The sequence below is a fragment of the Podarcis vaucheri genome (assembly GCF_965113315.1).
Source record: "Podarcis vaucheri genome assembly, chromosome: 5".
NCBI classification, from domain to species: Eukaryota; Metazoa; Chordata; class Lepidosauria; order Squamata; family Lacertidae; genus Podarcis; species Podarcis vaucheri.
The window spans coordinates 52,586,557-52,608,195 of record NC_138763.1 but is presented as its reverse complement, the minus strand read 5'-3'; the positions used below and the strand labels follow the sequence as shown (position 1 = coordinate 52,608,195).

Genomic DNA, 21,639 nt, shown 5'->3' with positions numbered 1-21,639 from the left:
GATGCAGCTTTGTCACGCTGGCCACGTGACCCGGGAGTGTCTCCGGACAGCGCTGGCCCCCGGCCTCTTGAGTGAGATGGGCGCACAAACCCCAGAGTCTGTCAAGACTGGCCCGTTCGGGCAGGGGTACCTTTACCTTTACCTTTAAGTGAAGGGACGCAGGTGGTGCTGTGGGTTAAACCACAGAGCCTAGGACTTGCCAATCAGAAGGTTGGCGGTTCAAATCCCTGCGACGGGGTGAGCTCGGTCCCTGCTCCTGCCAACCTAGCAGTTCGAAAGCACGTCAAAGTGCAAGTAGATAAATAGGTACCGCTCCATCGGCAAGGTAAACGGCATTTCCGTGCGCTGCTCTGGTTCACCAGAAGCGGTTTAGTCATGCTGGCACGACCCGGAAGCTGTACGCTGGCTCCCTCAGCCAATAAAGCGAGATGAGCACTGCAACCCCAGAGTCGGCCATGACTGGACCTACCGGTAATGGTCAGGGGTCCCTTTACCTTTACCTACTAAGTGGGTTGTCCCTCCCTCCCTCCCTCCCTTTTCTCTTTTGGTAGAACACTGGATTTAACTGTCAGTTTTAAGGTAATATGGGAAATACTTGAACTGCTGAAAAATATGCAGTAATATTGCAAGTGTCTCTTTTTTTGCAGTATTTTAATTGCCTTGTACAAAAACATTTTTCTCAAGAGGAGTACTGCATCTAGCCCTGTGGAACTCCCTCCCATCAGATGTCAAGGAAATAAACAACTATCTGACTTTTAGAAGGCATCTGAAGGCAGCCCTGTTTAGGGAAGTTTTTAATGTATGATGTTTTGTTTTCTTTTTAATGTTTTGTTGGAAGCTGCCCAGAGTGGCTGGGGAAACCCAGCCAGATGGGTGGGGTATAAATATATTAATTATTATTGTTGTTGTTGTTAATTATTATTATTATTGTTGTTGTTGTTGTTGTTGTTGTTGTTATTACTACTACTACTACTACTACTACTATGGGAGTGCCAACATAAAGTTGTGGAAGCCAATCTGAACTTTTACCATTATAATTCTGTGAGATGTAAATATAAGAGCCCAGAGTTTCCTGGCAGCTTGCCTGTCATTCACGGTAAAGCCATAATAGATGGGCACATAAAATTACTACTTCTTAGATATAGGCCAGTTTAATGGCCCTTGTTCCATTTTGTCTTTGAGACGAATTATAGCACACACTAAACAGATAATAGCATGACCAGGATAATGGCCCATTGGGACTGCAAATATCTAACACAAGACAGAGGAACGTTTATATAACTGACAAGTCTGCATTGTAAGGGAGAAAAACTTTTATGTAACTGACCATCACTGATCATATAAAAGATTGCTTGTATGCCGATGATCACACCCTGTTATAATGGATTTACACACTATTAAGCACAGAAGTGGCTTTAAAGCAGGAGCTGACTGCTACATTCTGGAAATGTAAGGTGATGATTCTCATTATAGTAACAGGAGTGTGTACTATATAGGAGTGTGTGCTATGTAGGCAAATGATAAACTATATGTTATTTGCAGGCATGAGAAGTGTAGTTTTTAGAGAGTCAGGCTAAGAGTAGAGGATGGCTAAGACTAGAGAGACCTGAATTTGAATCCACACTCAGCCATAAAGCTCAGAGCAACCTTGGATCAGTTGCTGTATTTCAGCCTACCCTGCCTTACAGTTGTTGTGCAAATAAAATGGAGGGGAGAAATAGGTACATCACCTTGAGTTCCTTGTAGGAAAGGTGGGCTATTAATGTAGTAAATGAACATACTGTATGTCCTATTATGGATCGGCTTGGAATCATACAGAGGACTTCCCAGTTTGGTACAGTGGTAGAAAATTGGCTTGGCATAGCCATATCTACGTGTCAGATGTTGTTAATAGTGCAGGATTTGATAACTGAAATTATTGTTAAGGGTTTTTGGGGAGCCAGAGTTTGCAAGTGACCACCTTTTAACTCCTGGACACAGCAAATGTAAAAATATATGCCATGTTAGCAATTTCACTCCTCTGATGCTGCATTTGTGATTGGTGTAAATCACATGCCTGTCTGAGAAGAGTGTGGGAAACGGAAGACAGTCTTATCTCTTCCGCTGTATGTACTTCACTTTTATTTGTGCCTGTTGCTCTCTCGGAGCTGGAGAGAATGGACACCATTAGGCTTTTGTCTGTACATAGTGTGTAAATAAATACAGTCATACCTCGGGATAAATACGCTTCAGGTTGAGCGCTTTCAGGTTGCGCTCTGCGGCGAACTGGAAGTAACGGAGCGCGTTACTTCCGGGTTTCGCCGCTCACGCATGCACAGACGCGCAAAATGACATCACGCACATGCACAGAAGCGGTGAAATGTGACCCGCTGTCGCGTCTTGTGTTCCATTCGGGATGCGAATGGGGCTCCGGAACGGATCCCGTTCAGATCCTGAGGTATCACTGTAGTAGATTAGCTCTATGATGTCTCACACGTCTTGCTGTGTTATGCCAGAAGTGTAGTGTGCATATACCATCTGGTATATGTCGCTGAGCACACTGGAAGAGAAGGGAGGTGCCTTTTCCAGAGCTGTGCATACCGGGAGACGCTCAGAGTTCCAGGGGCTTGCAGGCACCCCCAGCTTCCTGATGAAGCAATCTTAGGCTCTACGTCAAGTGTAGAGGACTAATTATAGGATACCATTCATTTTATTTCAATACAACCTCACTTCACCTCGAACCATTTCATAAATATCTTGAAACAGACCCCTGTGGCTGACTTGGTGCATGCTCAGGATCTTGTTTCATACACATGTCTAAATAGCTTGGGCCCATGTCACAGGTTTGTAAAGGAGAGGTGAATAGTAATAGCAAAACCGAGTCTGTCTAGTAGTGACTGGTGAGTCTCAGATGTGCCACTTTTCTACTCTCAGAAGTTCTGTAGCTCTGCAGTGCCTCTGTCTTCAAGCCAGGAAGATCACAGAGGTGGTGGCAGGGTTGACTAAAGAGCTGCCTCTCCATCAGGTGTACCTGGGTTTCAGTCTCTAAGTGAATATAGTGGGGCTTACTTCTGAAGAAACATGTTGAAGACTGCATCGTAAAGCCCTAACCCCAAAGTTCTCTCACAGACTTTGGGGATATTACCATAGTGCATGATGTGGTCTGGGGACTGCAACTTATGTGGAGGCCCTAAGATGCTATTTTGCAGAATCGGGTATCCAATATCTTTTTCATTACTCTAACCATTTCCTTCCTTAAATTTATTTAGCATTAGTTTTTCTTCCAGGAAGCCCAAAGTGGCTTACATTTGGTTTATTCATTCATGGTAGGTCACCCTCTCAGGACAGCTTATAGAGAAAAATAAAAAACAAATTAAAATTCAATGGCAATAAAATAAGTAACAATAAAAATGGAATGCAGCATAAAAGGTCAAATAGCAGAGCTTCATAAGTTATACAAATACTTCTGTCCCCAAGGATTTCACAACTGAGACTGAAATCCCACAACTGTTTACCTGGGAATCAGTCAATTGTGTTTTTCTAGGAGTTACTTCTGAGTAGGCATATATATGCTTGCCCTGTAAATGGTTAGGAGGGATAATTGAAACTCCACGGAACAAAAGTGACATTTTGTAGACATGAAATATAATTTAGATATATAAAAACTGCACATGCATTCCGTGCTGAACATTATGAACTATGCACTCATTATATTGGATTTATCCATGTTCACCAAGCTAGAAAGTTATAATTTGGCTACTTACTTTAAATCAAGCTTTTAAGCAAACAGAAAAAGTAAATTTCAATTAATAATGATATTCAATTTTACTTGTGTGGAGCACACATCATAAAGACTTGGAACAGAAAGGCCGTGATATTTCAGGCCTTTTGTCATTTAGAAACAGCACAGCACAATTCCCCTCCCCTCCAAAGAGGCAGTTTTTATTTGTTTCTGTTTACAGAAAAGAAATAATAGTTTAAAAGTTTTTAAAAGTTCACGGAAGAAATAATAGTTTAAAAATGGAGATAAATCGCAGCTTTCGGAAACCATTTAAGAGGAAAAACCCACATATTAGCGATTTTGTTCTTTAGCTCATCATGATGGTGCTTCTTTCTTTCTTTCTTTCTTTCTTTCTTTCTTTCTTTCTTTCTTTCTTTCTTTCTAAAAGGCTGCCTTCCACAGAACACTTTAGGGGGAAAACCCAGTTATAAATGCAACAGTGAACTGGTAATCCCATAAAGAAAATTGCTTCAAAACTCCTTTTGTTTTTGAATTTGCTAAAATGTCCTTGTAATATATCCCACTTGATTGACTTTGTATTGTTCCCCCTAGGGACATTACTCTGTGTAACTAGATCCAGAGTCAGAGAATTCAGCAGTTGTCCAGGTGAAATAATCATTCACTTCAGCTGCCGAGTGCTTTGACTAAGTCACAGAGGCCGGAGGCCGGCATTCAGCGTTAACCTAAGCTGAGGAAATGCTAGTTAAATCACTGAAATTGAGGTTGAGGGCATCTGGTTTGATTGATAGCAGCACCACTGGTTTTGTGTTTTGTGAGCTAGTAAAATATTGCCTTCCTGCTCCTTTCCCTCCTTTAAACATGTTACTTCATCAAGGTACGGGATAATCACTGCCAAGTTTATGCCCCTCCAATTCAGCCAATTACAATGCAATTATGATTTTCTTAAGTTTGCAAATGGATGTTCTCATGGGTATCACCCATCACACATGTGCTAAACAAACTGCTTAAATAACTTGGCAAAATAGTGAGATGGCTATTTTTCACATCATTCAGGGCAAACTCCAGTCTGCTGTAGTCAGCCGGTCCTGGTTTCTTGATGAATATGTTATAAGTTTGCCAACATGTGTTTGCCCCATTCACCCTTTACATTTTTAGGCACACACTTCAGTTACGTGCAGAATATATGAAAAGTTCCTCATAGGTTTATATTAGAAATCTAATTATTACAAGTGGAACCAAACCAGTCCCTATTAAGTTCAGAAAGCAAATGTACTACCTTAGCTATCATTGCAAACAGCATCCTTACAAATCTGTTTGGCTCCTTTTGTTGCAGAATATACATATTAACTGATATATAATTACATTTTCACTGATTTGGAACAGAGGATATCTACAGCCGAAAGCTTGTCAGTGGCTTATCGCTAGTTCTCTCTCTGTGCAGAGAATTTTCCTAGCAGATGGGAGAAGCAGGGAAGATGAACAGCAGTGAAAAATTTTCAGAAATAAACAGCAACAGTTCCCTTTCCTCCCTTTGGAAATGAAACCTAGGCGATGCCTGCAGAGAAACAGGGTGACAGAATCCTGGGGTACCATACCCCTTCAAGGCTACAAAGGTATGTATTATGAAAAAAGTACCTCAGGGAGAGATGTTTTGTCTCAGCTTGCTCCCTGCAGTGTTAGTTTCTCCTTGCAGAGAGCAGTAAAAAATATGACCCACCTGCAGTTTGAAGTGGTATAACCCATTCAGCTTGGGACCTTTCTACCTGCACACATACTCCAGCTGTTCCCTGAAGCTGCTTCAATATCATTTTCCTGTTGAAAGGGAGCCTTCAAAGGTCTGAACAGGGAGAGGTGGACTACATTTCACGTAGTAAGCGCTGTGCTCTAGTGCGAACATGACCAACAACACTAATATGAGTTCTGGCTACTGCTAGCACAGCTAACCAACCTTGGCAACAGCTTGACGATATCTGGCTTCTGGCAAGATTCCATGGTAATTATTACAGAGCAGCTGAAATCTGTGATAGATGACAAGTACTGTTTAGAGTTCTGAAACCACAACATTTCAACTCGGCGTACGGTGCCCTGAACATACGACGAAACTATATCAAACTCACAAAGAGGCATGGAAAGAACCAGGGCATGCAGTCCTGAGCATTTTTTAAAACTTCAGCCTCTACAGAATATGACTGCAGTAAGCACGCTGATGTTTCAGAAGCCAATCCAAGTCCAATGGTTTGAGGATAGTATGATTAGGACACATTTCTGTTATGCTTCACAAAAGAAATATATCTGAGCATGCAAATACAGGTTCCAATGAAGTCTTTTAAATGAGGTAATAAGGCAGAAGAGGTATGCATGATGAAATGGTAGCTACTGCCATAAAACACAACACGCTGGCTAATTTCCGCCCACCTATGTCTAGTGTAGGTCTCCTGCAAACACTTTAATGACAAAAAAGCTATAATGAGGTACACATTAAGGCTGATTTAATGGCAGCAAAAAGCCTTTACAGTGGAGAGGTATTTTTGCGGTGGGTCTTGTTTGTTTACGCCTCAGCTGCATAAATGAAGAAAGTACTTCACCAATGCTCGTTTTACAAAGAGTCTTTGAATATGTGCTTGCAGCCACTAAAATTTCAGAACATTCCTGTGTGAAGCATTACATATGCCCCAAATGAGTGAGGCATTCTTGGACCGAAAAGTGCAAGTGGGTGGCTGACTTTGTGCATGCCTGCTGGGGTAGGAACCAGAGTTATGAGAGAATGGGATAATAAGACTTAGTGTGCTCAAGAATCACTTAGGAGGAATGTGTTTGCCCTCAATAACTCTCAATTGGGAATGGGGAACCAACAGGCCAAGGACCAAATGTGGTCCTCAAGGCCTCTTATCTGGACCATGGGCCTCTGCTGAAACTGTAAGCCCTTCACAACCACACCCCTTTGCCCTGAGCCACATTCCTTACCAGCCCTGCTTTGCATCTGTTTCTGCCCAGCTGTCTTTGAACTGGATGGACAATAGATGGGAGTATGTGAGTGTATGTAGAAATGAGTCTATTGTACAAATCACATTTGTTGCTTTGCTAACTTTTGCCTCTGCCCCACCCCCCCAGAACTGACGCTTGGCCTGAAAAAGATTGTCCACCCATTAAAAAAATTACCAACATGGTTTTAAACCTGAATTTTCTAGCTATCTATATTATTCCCATAAAAAGGCGAGGCAGAAGTAACATATAAGTAAAATGATGAAGCCCAACGTCCACTTACTAATGAAAGGAGTGATTTTAATTTAATGAGAGAAAATGGGTGGAGGGGGCAGATGCAATGCAGGTGAGGTGTAAAACCAATATTAGGAGAAGGGTCAGCTGGGAGGGTGATAGGAAAAAGCGGAATGTAAATGTAAAATCTGGTTACTTTGTATTTAGAGACGATAGTCAAACTTAAAAATGCACAAACTTCAGCAAACATAAGGCATCACTCTGTTGAAATTATATTAATTTATTTTTAAGAATATCCCTTTTAATCCTTCATGCATGCTTTTTAACAAAAAACACCTGAATTGTATCTGCTGACACAAGTTTCCGCCGTGAGCTCTCTAATGTGGCTGTTTCAACCATCATTCATGGGTCTATTACACCTTGGCAAACATTGTCAGCGAATGAACTACACCAAGTTCAATAGGAAAGGTTTGCTGAACATCTTCTGTTTAATGTAAACAAGACAGGAGGGGAGAAAAATCCAGGAGTATATATTGATAGATAGAGACAGACCTTGTAACACTAGGCAACAGGGCACAGGCATTATTAATCATGGTTATACAGATGTGTTTGTTGAGAGATGCTAATCTTAATTTCTCACACAATTGAGAACAGTGGATGTGTAGCTTCTGCATTGTACTATCCTGTTTCTTGTGCCAAGTTAAATAAGGATGTTATTTCACAATTGAAAGCTTTGCTGCATTCAGCAGCTCATGGTGAGCAGCTGCCATGCATTTATAAAGGAATGCCACGATTACTGTGCCCTGTAGAATGCAGTGTTACAATCTTTGCACCGGCAATACCGCAAGCAAGTGCTGGGTTTCAGTCCATTAGTATACAAATATACACACGTAAACAGATGATGTACAACCAGGCTGAAGCTGTGCCTTGTATCACAGCCTCAATATTGCACTGATGAATACATTATATCAGAACGCTACAGTTAAAAGATGACACTACTAGGCAGACAACTAGTTATAACAAAAATAGCTTAAGAGGAAATGGCTATTCCAGTAGACGCCTCATGTTGTTGTTACAAAATTTTCAACATCAGAATCTAAATTAAATAGATACAATAGATGATATAAAGGTGCCTTTATTTACATAAATGTGCATTAGGGAAAAACTGAAACGGGATCTGTATCCTGGAATCAAACAATTCTAGCTTTCCTCATCCACTCTCATATAGAAACACTGTTTGTTTTATCTGTAATGGGACCAAGAACCCAATAGTTAGCACAAACATCTTTATAACCAGTGGCTGCTCACTACTTCTGGAGAACAGGCTGTATGTTCTCCTGGCGCATAATAAATAACCACACATGCATCTCCATGTGTGCACACATGCATGCACATAAACACACTCATACACATCAGAATAGGGGTAGTTATGACATGCATAGATTCAACCAATTCAAACATGGGCCCAACTAGCCTTTAAAATAAAAGTGCATGAAAACAAGTTATAAAAACGTTAAACAAGTTCCATTTGGGAAGGAAAATTCAATTGTTTTTACAAAAATAAAAAGGTTGCTGCTATCAATTTATGGGTTCAAGAGAACAATTATGATGCCAAGAGAAAGAGCTAAAGCGTTTCCTAAATTTGTGCCAGGTATTATGACAAAAAGGGAATGGGAAAATGTTGGTGTCTTCAAATGACATCAGCAGGGTTACATCCTGAAAACAAGAGAACTTCCTGAATATGCAGGCTATGTGTAATCAAGCTTGGATCTTGATGTTTCTAAAAGCAAACTGAACTTTAATGTTAGATATCCTGCTTGCACTAATAGATGTATCCTGTATCATTTTTATTTATTTGTTTTTATAATTCAATCCAGCATCGTGTGAATAACTTTGGCTATCATGAATAGCTAATTACACAGTTAGCTTAAGTAAACCTTTTCCCTTATACTTTTAAACACCAAAACTTAAGTCTGCCTCCCACTTACATTGGGATATCATTAGAGAACCATCATCAACTTCTGTGGGACTCCAAAAGGATTTCTCTAAAATGCTACCTGCAATGCAAAAAATGTAAAAAGCTGTTCAGGCCCGCTTCCATGAATGTTTATTTTATAACTTCTTACCCAATATCTATCTGAAAAATTTCTTCTCCAGAAGAAAATTCTAAGACTTATCTTATGTGTAGTTTAGTTAGTTGTATTTGTGAGTCAAATTCAGTGACTTTGGTGCAAAAACATTTAAAAAATTAATGTGCTATTATTCAACTAGGGAGGCAAATATCTTGGTCACAGAGTACAAGCAGCTCCTTGGCCGTATTTCATTTATAATAAAGGCAGCTCAAAATTTTGCTCCAAAATTTTGATGTTTGTGTTTCCACCACAGAGGCCTGCCAATATAACTAAATTATTCCACTTTCCAACACTTGGCCTTCATGCTCAGCAAGTTTCTATATCATTAGAACTTCTTGTGGTACAAACCAGAGTTTACATCACAGGAGCAAAATTCAACCACATTTACATCAACCCTGACAATATCTGAGGCAGGCAGCAATTGTGTTAAAAGGTTACACGGAATACATCAATTAACGGCAAATGGGTGAGAAAGGGCACTCCCACCCCATATCTGCTTCTCCTTGTTTTCTACTGAGAACAAAAAGATTATAGAAAAACTATATTAAATCCAGGGTAGACAACATGTTTGTTTGGAGTTTTCAGCTTTTGAAGAACTGGCAGAGATGAGTCAGAAGAAAGGAAGGAAGAAAGAAAGAAAGAGAGAGAGAGAGAGAGAGAGAGAGAGAGAGAGAGAGAGACAGACCACTGGCAGAATGAGGTGGTTCAACTGCTCTTTCCTCTTACTCGTCTTCTAGCTCAGATTGTCTGGCAAGGGAATCTATTTTATGACAATGGCAAAATGAAGGGATCTTGTTTTCTCCTTGGCTTATAATGGATCCCTGTTGCAAACAGTAAGATCACAAAATTGAAGCCTAAGCATGCAACAACCTGCAGAGAATTTCAGCCTATATGCACTATGACAACTGGTATCAGACCCAGCTGTCCCTTGGCTTGGACGCTTCAGTCATTCAAATTAGCCAAGTAATAACATATCTGAAAAGCACAAAACAATGATACTGCCAATCATCAAGGCACAGGATACTCTTCAGCCAACTAATCATAAAAAAGAATCTTAAAAGCTCTATAAAGTGACCTGTAATACTAGCATTTTTGTAAACGGGCATTTGGATCAAATAATCCAGGGCTCAAATACAAAATAGAAGGCAAATAAAGTTATGCGGCATAACAAAGGAGAATAAGCAAGAATTCAAGGAAAACCAATACTTGAGTATACTTGTGGTCACCTGTTTTTTTGTGTAACAAAATAATAATAATCAGTGATCAACTGGAACAACACAATGAACAGGACTCAACATGAAAGATACACAAAGAAAAATCATTTGTTTAGCTGTGTGTGCATTTACAACTTCTTATTTAAATACTTTACAATGCTTTAATCACTTACTGGTTTTCATTTAAATGGATAAAACACACCTCAGCTATGAAACAAATGTATTTTTTTAAAAGCCTAGGAACCCTAAAGTATATAAAAACTCCTACCTCCTAGAAGGTTATTAAAATAAGAAAACCTTTAAACTTAAGTCTTCATGTGTGCAGCTCTTTGAGCTTGTTGTGATTTGTGATATCCCATTGATTGCGTTGTAGGTTGAACATCCATTTTCCTCTCCCATATGGTCACTACCAATGAATTTAGTATTTCAATTTGAAGGTGTCCCATATGAGTCCTCCAAATGAATGCCAAGGCTTTGCTTTCTGTTCTCCTGCCTGGGAAGTTAGCAGTCTTTTCTGCTTGAATCTCGTAGCCAGGATGCTCGGAGCAGCTTTTTACGGCGTGGACGAGGCATGGTATTTCACAAATGCAATTGCAGCCAGCTCTTTACAAAATTCTTCCAATACAATTACACCTTCTAGTAATGTCATGTGGTCAACACTGCGGAGATAGGATGAGGAATTATTAGAAAGTCACACACATGGTGCCTCTTGGAATAGGCTGGTCATTAATATACTTACATGGGCCCTTCAGGTTCTAAGCCAAGGAGACGCTTCCTGACCAGCAGCAATTTAGGGGTGAAGTCGGGTATGCGCTGGATCCTCACCATGAGATCCGCAACAACCTGCATGTCGTGCATATGAGAGCGTTGAACAAAATGAAGCAAAGAGCAAGTTAGTGCTGGAAGCTATTGCCGTTAGCCTCCAGGGCTGCCAGCGCAGTGTTTAGCAGTCTAAATACTACAAAAGAACTTTTCAAAAGGGAACACTTTCCATGTCTTTATTTTTCTACAGAAAATATTCCATTTCTAAAAATTCAGTGTTTCAAAAAAATAATAAATAACAATAAATGAATGGCAATACATAAGGCAAGCTTGTTTCAAAGCTGTCAGTGCATGTTTTACAGGTTACTTTCCCTAGAGTGTGCGAGAAAGTACATATATGTTTTATTACTTTGTAAGCAGGTGAGTAATATAAAACCACAAATACACATAATAATCAAGCAAAAACTGCAGCTACAAATACATCTAACTGGTTTGATCTGACCTGCACAGCTAAAGCTAAAATTCTTATTTCACCTAAGACTGTAAGTGTTTTCAGCTCTGTTTACAAAACAGAAGTCAAACAAACATGCTAAATAAGATCACACACTATTTACCTCATCAGAAAACTTCCCAGGAAATTTTAAAACTGAAAATTTCCCAGAAAACCTGCATCACACACTGGTCAGGAACACATGATATGTTACATTTCCCCCCCACATAATCATATCTGTCAAAGTGTAAAGTATGATCTGTGCTTGATGTAATTACCCTGCAACAACTGCTCACTCGTTGCAAGAAAAACTAATGGTTTGTCCTACAAGGTTAATAAAATGTTGCTTTTTCTACTTGGAGATTACAGCTATTCCAAAGAAAATATACCATAAGCAGGTGTAGGCTGCAATTCTATACCCACCTACATGGGACTAAGTCCTACAGAACTCAGTGGTACCTACTTCTGAGTAGGGAGGTACAAGAATGCACTTTTTATTTAAATCCCAAGTGGATTTGGCTGGTCCCTAACTGAAAGATGAGGGGCTGCATTACAAAAATAGGTCGGTCATCTGAAAGGTGCCTTAGCATCATTTGTTAATCAGCCACAGATACTTTGTGGCACTGTTCAAGTTGAATATTCTTCATTTACTTACCCTGACTATGACTGAAAAAAGAGAGCGGCATCCGGAGGCTAGGTTTACATAGGGATCCAAAAGGTATTCATGGATGTGCGGATGAGGAAACAAGGCGAGCTTGGACAACACAGACGTGACTTGTAAATTGACATCATATGGCTGTGTGAAAAAGCAAAAAATAATTAAAAAAAGGTTTTCCATATGTTTACATTCTGTGCAGTATAGTTTAGGGGTTTACAAAATGCAAAATTTGCAGCATGTGATGGCCATCAGATTTGCAGCATGTAATGGCCAATGTGAGGCACATTGTTAGAAATATCTTGTGCAAGCAATATCAAAGCTTCCTTCACAAGCCCCAAAACTCATTACATAACCCTAGGAAAGTCAATTGATGTGTTCTCTGTTTCTTTTGTTTAGAACAATTATCGATCTCATGTGTTCTCAAACTGCAAACATAAAGGGGAAGGCAGGTGTGCGATGGAACAGCTGTGACTACTGCTTTATAGGCAGGGGCTATTTGTGTGTCGGACATGCTAATTCAGTATACATGACACCTGCAAACCATACTGGTGATAGTGGTCATTTCAGTTCCTGCAATCTAAATGGCAGATTGGGACCAGCACAGAGAGATCAGTATGTCTTGGGACTGCTCCCCAACCTTATTCCTCTATTTTAAGCCCTACAGCTAAAAGTGGAGAATTTTTTTATCTTGGGAAAATGGTGCTAAAAAACCTGGAAATAGAAACTGTTTTCCAAATGTACAACCCCTTTCATGAGCTGACCTTCAAGTTCTCTCCTACTTTCTTCTGCTTATTGTTTCTTCATGTTATTTCACAGCCTATTTTCCCTCTGAATACTAGCAAAAAAGCCCACCTCGCCCTCCATAATGTGTCAGAGCAATCTGATGCCAAAAACATGGAAAGAAGAATTCCCCGGACTGGGTGGTAGTGGACTGATTATTTACAGCCTACCGAACCGTATCACCAGCACGGTGAAAACAAAGCAACTGGCAAAAGGCCATCAATATTAGCCATATTGGAACAAATACACAAGAAGAAGTTGATTGTGAGCTGCCCGGCAGCCAAAAAGACATAATTGCTCCCGGAGGGTATGTACTTATAGTTACAATTACAGATTGACTGAGCCAAAACCACCAAGAATATGAAGCACCATCCTCTGGGTACAGCCTTACTGAGGGTAAAAGCAGCACTAGGCCTTGGCTGCTAGAGCAGCAAGTAGTATTTAGGGCCATCCCCCAAGTAAATAGGTTTTTATTAATTAATCATAGGAGTTTGGATTCATGAATCAATTAAATGTATAAACATTTCAAAGAAAAAGGCATTGGCAGCATTCACACATCAAGGTGAAGCACAATTTAATGGTTTGCCGTGAGTGCACAAAAAGGTCCTGTTTTGCTCCTGCCCTCTGGCCTGTGGGAGCAACAAGCCATGCTCTCTTGGCTTAGTGTCATGCACAAACCAGGAAACATAGCTTGTTTTGCTCTAGTCTAGACCATCCATAATGTCAAGCCAAGCATTGCTCTTTGCTGACCAATCATGGTTTATTGGGAGTGAAATGAACCACAATTCCCTATTTGGATGCAATGCTAAGACGGGGATTGTGGTTTGTTACTGCCACCGGGTAGACAGAGGGAGTGAAGCAGGAGTGATCTCCACGCTGCTCATGGTAAACCATTAAAGATGGGTTATTTCTATTTATTTACGTAATTTTAAAATCACTTTATATCCAGAAATTTCTAAGCAATACACAAAAAGTCATTCAGACAACAACAGACAACAACAGTATAAAATACGTATAACCCAGAAATTGCCCCAAAGTATGATATGCCATTACATGTGACCTGGACCACGATTTCTTTGTCTAGCAATTATGCATGCATGTTACTGCAAAGACAGCGCAAGAAGAGGCATTCCCTCCTGCTGCATGAGATTAAGAGGAAGAATACTTTTGCTTAAGATGATACTTTGAAGAGTGAAATTACATACAATATGGGAGATCCAGTTCATAGATCTCCTGTGATGATTTAAAATTTTTTTAAAAGCCACTGCACAGTGTGTTTGGGGATGCTGCTCTGTGTTTTTAAAAATCCTTCCCCCCACCTGCTGTATTCCAATTTAAATCCTCCTCCCCATGGCAGGAAACAAAGACATACTCCAAAAACGTGTGTGTAAGATATTATGGCACAAAGCATTAAACAAATTCATCTCATCCCCACTCCCCTGAATATACTGTTCACAAGTCTACTCCATCACATCTAGTAAGGTTCTGACTGCATTTATTTTCTCATTTTCTTTCATTCAGCAAAGTGAAATAGACATTTGCAGGCCATCCAGTGGCAGCCCATGGTACTGCAATATAGCTGTTATGCCAAGCCTTTTTCTGTTGTAATGTTTTTTATTGCTTTCTATAAATTGGATGGAACAATTTCTGGTCTACCCAAATGGAAGATTTTTAAGGGAAAGGGGAAAAAATCAGAGAACTCCAACAGGACCCAGACACTCTAGAATTAACTACTCTATTACTCTCACAGTAATCAAAACACTGGTATGAGAAAACACAGTGAATTTAAGTTGTTCAGTGATTTCAGTGGGTCTACTTTAAATATTACTTAGTTGGATCTCACCCCAAGGGCTGCAAGTGGCTTTTAGCCAACTTAATGGCAATGTCTTTTAATGGCACTATTGTGTAATTTGGGGGCTTCATTTGCAGAATTGCAGTGGTGGATGTATAAGGGAACAGAAGCAGAAGAAACTTATTTTGTACAAACCAAGTCGCCTGTGCCATATAAACATGCCATGTAGCATTAAGAAAGCCTGCAGAAAAATCAGGATTCTATGCCAGATAAATTATATTCAATTGTATCGAGGTCCGTTATGTGGCATAATTGTTAAGCTAACTAATGGCATCAAGTTTTGCCATTTTTAATTTGAGTTGACTACATCAACAGTCTTCTATTCCTGGCTTACATTAGCATTTTCAAGCAATTTATCCCTACAGGAGGGAAAATCATTTTGGCTCAACATTTTTTTAGTAGGTGAGGGGTTTAGCAATTTCCCCATCCTACTGCATATTTTAATTCTCTGTGCATCAGCTATTGCCCTTGACACAGGAGAGAGAACAGCAGCATGCTTGACTGATCCGGAAATTTTGTCATTCTGACAGGTACTATATCAAATTGACACCCTACCACAATAACCCATAGCCTTTTTTCTTTGCAATACTACTAGATACTTGTTCCCCTGACAATCTTTAGGTAAGGACTTTTTTCCTTCTTTTCCTCTTTACTATTAGGGTCTCATCACCTAGATCAGATTTTCATATGTATGAAGATTAGTTTTCATAAAGCTGTTGAGACTCAGAATTTAAGCCTCAAATCCAATATTCATTTTTAATGAGGCATGTGTAGAATGGGTGTTTAATGGAAGCTACTTCAATGTTACATTTTCCTGGTGAAGATATGAAAGAATCAGACAGAAGCTGACTTCAGGTTGAAATCTTTATGCCACAAGAGTGGTCTGGTGGAAGTCAGACCACGTGTCCTAGAGCAGACCCATTTCTTTAAGCACAGGACAACACAGGTACCCAAGAAACTGCCTTATGCCTGGTCAAACTATATGTCCCTCTAGTCCAGCGTTTACTCTGATTCAGAGCAGCAATCTTGCATTTCAAGCAGAGGTCTTCCCTGTCAACTACCACAACTTTTTTACTAAAGAAGCCAGACTGAGCTTGCAATCTTCTGTAGGCAACACATAGGCTCCACCCGTGTGCTCCCTGACCGTTTCTTAGACTTGGTTTTTGCTGGAAATGGTTTAGCTCTAGGAAGTGTTCCCACAACAGAGGCTGCATAGAAAGCACATGATCTAACACAAAGTTTATGGGACTGCTGCAAATGTGTAAAGCAGTAGCTGAAGTATGTGACTTCAGAAACAAAAGGTGTGTTCGAGCAGAGGGTGGTGGTCACCCTGCCTCCACCCCACCCCCACCCCGATCCCACCCCCGCAAGCCATTTTCCATGCCAGCCATGTTCCAGTACTGGATGAACAGTAGCTGGAAGGGAATACATGATCAGGTATGTTAAGAATGTATCTATTTTCTCATAATCATGTACAGTGGTGCCTCGCAAGATGAAATTAATTCGTTCCACGAGTTTTGTCGTCTTGCGATTTTTGTCGTCTTGCGAAGCACGGTGTCGGGAAAGTTTTGGAAAAGCTTCAAAAATCACCAAATTCTTTAAAAACCTCAAAAAAGGCTACCACACCGCGTTCTATGAGTTGCTCCTCGAAGTCAAGTCGCAACTGTATTAACGGTGTTAAGAAAAAGGAAACAAACTTGCAAGACGTTTCCATCTTGCAAAGCAAGCCCATAGGGAAAATCGTCTTGCGAAGCAACTCAAAAAACCAAAAACCCTTTCGTCTTGCGAGTTTTTTGTCTTGCGAGGCATTCGTCTTGCGAGGTACCACTGTATACCTAAAAGCCACTGCACATTGCTGTTTGTAAAAACATACATGAAATGTACTCATGACACATGCAAAGCCACCTTCTTTACTGCTCATGGGCCTCTTGCTTATATTACAAAGAGATTCTTCTGTGGCCAGTTTATAATCAGCAACAAAAAAATTGAACACCAGAAGCGGCTTTAGAAGTCAGATAGCGAAGGTGTAAACATTTGCTCATTTTATTGTGATAAACAATGTTCAGAGGAGCACATCATATTCATTTGGTGGTTTTTTTTAGAAAGTGTTTTTAATTCTTTATTTTACTATTTAGAGTGCCCTTTAGAGTCTAGGATGAAAAGACAGAAGAGGTAGGCAGCTCGCTTCCTTCCCCAGGGTAGACAACTTGGTGCTGCCCAGATGTTTTGGCTTATAACTCCCATCATCTCTGGCCAGCATGGCCCATTGTATGAGCATTTGGAAGGTACCGTGTTGGCTACCTCTGCAATAGGCTAACAGCCACCCAGAATACTGTTTACCTTCATACTGCCAGATTTCCATGATATGGACATCTCTGTGAAAACCATCCAGGTCAGAAACAAAAGGATCTAGAGCTGCAGACTTACCTGATCGAGAATTCTGCCCATTCTATCAAACAGAACTTTTAGGAAAAATCCTTCAAAGAATGGAGCTTCTAAATTGCACTTTTCCAAGGGCGTGGGAGAGCCCGGCCATTCCCATCGTAAGCATATGGCGCAATAATCACGGAACTAGAGAAAGCAGAAAACAAATGGCTGACTCCTTTGTGAACTAAAGAAGAGGTGCAATTTTAATGGATATTTATTACAACGTACACTGGCAAAGTTACATGCTTTTAAATGCTTTGCCTTTCACAGAGATTTGTAGTATCCCATCCCAAGTAGCATTTTATTCAGAAACATTTTTCATGTAGAAATACTATGCTTCATTATAGAATTGTAGAGTTGGGAGCTCCAAAGTCCAACCCCCTGCAATGCAGAAATTTCAACTAAAACATCCATGGCAGATGGCCATCCAACCTCTGCTTCCACCACCTTCCAAGGGAGTCCATTCCACTGTCAAACTGCTTCCTGTCCAAGTTCTTCCTGATACATGTATTTAGCCAGAATCTATTTTCTTGTAACCACTGGTTCAGCTTGCCACATCTTCCATGTGGCAGCCATTTAGATGGCCAGGGCAGGTGTGAAAATACTGGGACCACTGGCATCTGAGTCAATTCTGATGGTACTCAGTTTCTTCTTTCACTCAAATAGACACTACCAAAGAAGCAACATATACTTTTGTCCACTCAAGTTTAGCATACTAAAGGCTCATGGCTCGTCCATCTTCCCTTATCTGCCTTATATTTTTCCATCAGGTATTTGGAAAGACAAAAAAGTCAAACTCAGAATAAAAATGAAATACTTTATGTTTGACTGGGCACATATTACACTTGTTTCTGGGAGTATAACCTTCTGAATATTATGTGACTGCGTGTCTTTTTCAGCTCCCTTAACCATCCCATTAAATTTACTCAGAGCACTTGCATGTTATTTACAAGGTTACAATTAAGCTCTGTTTGTCTTCAGACCAAGGACACCTATACCTTTTGAAAGCGGAATGTGTTTGAGGTTTCTAAATAGGAACAGTAAAGTTCCTGTTTCTCAGCACTATAATCCACTTCAAAACTGCATGCCTGAAGCTGCACATTACTTGCACTAAGCTTTTATCTATAAAATCACGGCTGTGTTAACTCGTATAGCTATTCCACAGCAACTTGCCTCTGTCAAAGACCTTGCTACAACAGACTACAGATAAATATAAAGGCAATTTAGAGAAAAAGGTGTCCAATTTGTATGATTATCTAACTGAAATAAAAATATTACTGCACCATGTACATCCCATTTGTACCACTGTAATAACTATGCAACACACAGTTATTTCCTGTGAATTATCCCACACACATTCCCCCTTTTAGCAGACATGGCTGATTGCACTGTCAGAAAGATTACAATCCTTCAAAATATCTCTATGTTTTTAGACAGTAGCAGTATAAAAACACAATGCCCTCCAAAATAATACACCACAACACATCACTTGGAAAGCAAAGTTAGGACTCTCATACATGGAACACAATATAGGGTTGATTACTATTATTTATAAAAAAGACATTTCTGTTCTGCCACTTGTTTCCGCATCCCAGTCCCCGCAAAACAGGTTGGTGTTATTATATAGTTCACAGTGCTGCATAGGTAAAGAAAGATCAACATAACCAACAGCGGGTGGCGCTGTGGGTTAAACCACAGAGCCTAGGGCAGGGGTCAGCAAACTTTTTCAGCAGGGAGCTGGTCCACTGTCCCTCAGACCATGTGGGGGGCCAGACTATATTTTTTTTGGGGGGGGGATGAATTCCTATGCCCCACAAATAACCCAGATGCATTTTAAATAAAAGCACACATTCTACTCATATAAAAACATGCTGATTCCTGTACCATCCACGGGCTGGATTTAGAAGGCAATTGAGCCAGCTCTGGCTCCTGGGCCTTAGTTTGCTTACCCACGGCCTAGGGCTTGCCGATCAGAAGGTCGGCAGTTCAAATCCCCGTGACGGGGTCAGCTCCTGTTGCTCGGTCCCTGCTCCTGCCAACCTAGCAGTTTGAAAGCACATCAAAGTGCAAGTAGATAAATAGGTACCGCTCCAGTGGGAAGGTAAACGGCGTTTCCGTGCGATGCTCTGGTTCGCCAGAAGCGGCTTAGTCATGCTGGCCACATGACCCGGAAGTTGTACCCCGTCTCCCTCGGCCAATAAAGCGAGATGAGTTCCGCAACCCGAGTCGTCCGCAACTGGACCTAACGGTCAGGGGTCCCTTTACCTTTTAGCGGAGAATGATATATGGCCAATACTTGGTTTCCCATTTTAAATTTCAATGAACTTTCAGCAGACCAAAGGACTGTTGAAATGAGCCTGAATGTTTTAGAATATGATGGAGTGAAAGCATGATGAGAGACAGGATGTTCTGTTGCTAAGCACCTGAACACAACAGAGAAGCTGAGCTACATTTGTGTTCTCTTATACAGAGGCACTTCAGCGAGAGTATTATATTTCAGCAGATGGGTGATAACGTGTTATTATTATCCGTCTATCTGCAAAATGGCGTTGCCTCATCTGCAACTGCATCAGCCACCAAACAGCATTTTCCTTCTGTCACTTACTTGTCTATGGGCATCTCTGAGGTAGGTATCATACCCTGTGCCCTCCACATGGTAGGAAGATTTGGCTTCATCCGGTACAAGACAGAGAAAACTGAAAACAAAAACAAGTAAAGCAGGAAACAAAAAGCAAGTCAATATAAATTTGTTCCTTTATCATGGCAGCAATAGATATGTCAAACATTGTTAAGCCCTTGCTCGACATAAGCGGCTATGTGGACTTCTGTACAATGAAGACAGATGAAAAAATCAGTGGAGGCATTTCTGTCAATCTGGCTACTGAATTTTTTCTCAGCAAGAGAACCCTGCCTTGTTAATGACTCCAGCATATTTCAGATAGCACAGTAGCAGGACACAGTATGGCAGGGGTCAACAAACTTTTTCAGGAGGGGGCTGGTCCACTGTCCCTCAGACCTTGTGGGGGGGCGGACCCACCCTCTCCTGAAAGCAACCCCCCCCAAAGGACCCACCCTGCCACCACTCACGCTGCAGCTGCCGCCAGCACCTCATCTTTGGCAGCATTGTCGTCCTCTGCTTTGGCCAGGGGTCCACGGGGCGCAGAGCCCATGCCGCTGGCCTGGGTGGCAGAGGAAGCCTCCCCACTGCTGCCGCTTCCTCCCACTCAGCTCTTTGCAATACGCAGCCGCCTCAGTGGGAAGGAAGGGGCATCGCCCAGAGGTGTCCGTGGCTTCGGATTGGCTGCAGGAGCTTCCTGTGGCCAATCTGAAGCCACTCCAGCGTCACCCCCACCCAGAAGTGTCCGCGGCTTCAGATTGGCTGCAGGAGCTTCCTGCAGCCAATCCAAAGCCGCGCCAGCATTGCAGAAGTTAGTCCCGACGCGGTGAGGCCTCCGCGCCATGCTGCTTTAGCGCGGGGACTGACTGAGCGGGTGGCAGGATCTGCAAGGTTTGCAGGCCGGATTAACGAGCCCAGTGGGCCACATCCAGCCCATGGATCTTAGTTTGCCAACCCCTGCAGTATGGGGTAAAAACAATTCTCATTTTATCATAACTTTAGAAACAATGAGTAAAATATAGAGTGCTTATTGCATTTCTTGCTATTCCATCTAACAAGTGGAGCGCTACACTAAATATAGCTTATTTTCATTTTGTTTTCAGCCACGCTTATCGTTTCTGTTCTTCAATCAAACAGGGAAAAGTTACAAGATACTAGTCCCCTCCATGTATTACTCGTGTGAAAGAGTGTGTAGAAAGGGTGGCAATGGCAGTCTAGTAGCCCCACCTCCAACAATGTGCAGCTCTTTCTGACCCTGCAACCCACTTTGAGACCTTATGGAGAAGGGTGGATAAGAAATCCAAAAAATGATAATAAATATAAAGTCATTTTGGGGAAACATTTCAGGGCCCCAAAGTGCATATATAAAATAACAAATAAACAACAACAAAAAATTGCGCACCATTAATGACTGTAAATCATTCTTTAGCGTTTCATCCACTCAACAATAGCTAATAGCCTAATTTTAACCCTTCTACTAAGTCACTGTAAAAAAAAAAAAGTATTGCGTGATTTAAAATTCTTAACGTTTTTGCCTATTTTCACCTTTGTTTGAAAATTTCACTGTTTACTCTGGTTTACACAAGTTAATTACTAAGATATGTAGAAATCCTGCCTTAATATCTAATTTAGGTCTCCTATCTGAAAATTCTGCATAACATAATTAATAGTTGTTCCAATATTTGCGAAGTCTAATGAATGCTGTGCCTGAGTAAACAGAGCAGGAATTTACCTGCCTGGAGAAGAGCAGGTCTTGATCGAGGATGGTGG

The 21,639-nt window shown here is 40.9% G+C and overlaps 2 protein-coding genes and 1 long non-coding RNA gene across 5 annotated transcripts in view; 1 reads left to right on the top strand and 2 right to left on the bottom strand.

The window, feature by feature from the left end:
- The window catches only part of TRUB1 (TruB pseudouridine synthase family member 1), a 40,340-nt gene extending 34,734 nt beyond the window's left edge, over positions 1–5,606 (bottom strand). The window contains exon 1 of the mRNA XM_082222708.1: positions 5,439–5,606. Within this exon, the coding sequence (XP_082078834.1) occupies positions 5,439–5,529 (91 nt within the window). The 5' untranslated portion in view covers positions 5,530–5,606. The remainder of the gene's footprint in view (positions 1–5,438) is intronic.
- Positions 5,607–7,197: 1,591 nt separating this feature from the next.
- Positions 7,198–21,639, bottom strand: part of FHIP2A (FHF complex subunit HOOK interacting protein 2A) — a 35,974-nt gene continuing 21,532 nt past the window's right edge. For 2 of the 3 annotated variants that reach the window (XM_082222581.1, XM_082222582.1), the window contains 5 exons: positions 19,858–19,948; positions 17,253–17,396; positions 12,191–12,331; positions 11,023–11,126; positions 7,198–10,942 (listed from right to left, as the gene is read on the bottom strand). In XM_082222581.1, coding sequence (XP_082078707.1) covers positions 10,837–10,942; positions 11,023–11,126; positions 12,191–12,331; positions 17,253–17,396; positions 19,858–19,948 — 586 coding nt within the window. In that variant the 3' untranslated portion in view covers positions 7,198–10,836. The remainder of the gene's footprint in view (positions 10,943–11,022; positions 11,127–12,190; positions 12,332–17,252; positions 17,397–19,857; positions 19,949–21,639) is intronic. The other variant, XR_014219847.1, reaches the window with a different exon arrangement.
- On the top strand, positions 17,403–21,266 carry LOC309532444. The gene is made up of 2 exons (XR_014219854.1): positions 17,403–19,878; positions 20,973–21,266. It is a non-coding gene; the product is annotated as an uncharacterized lncRNA (long non-coding RNA).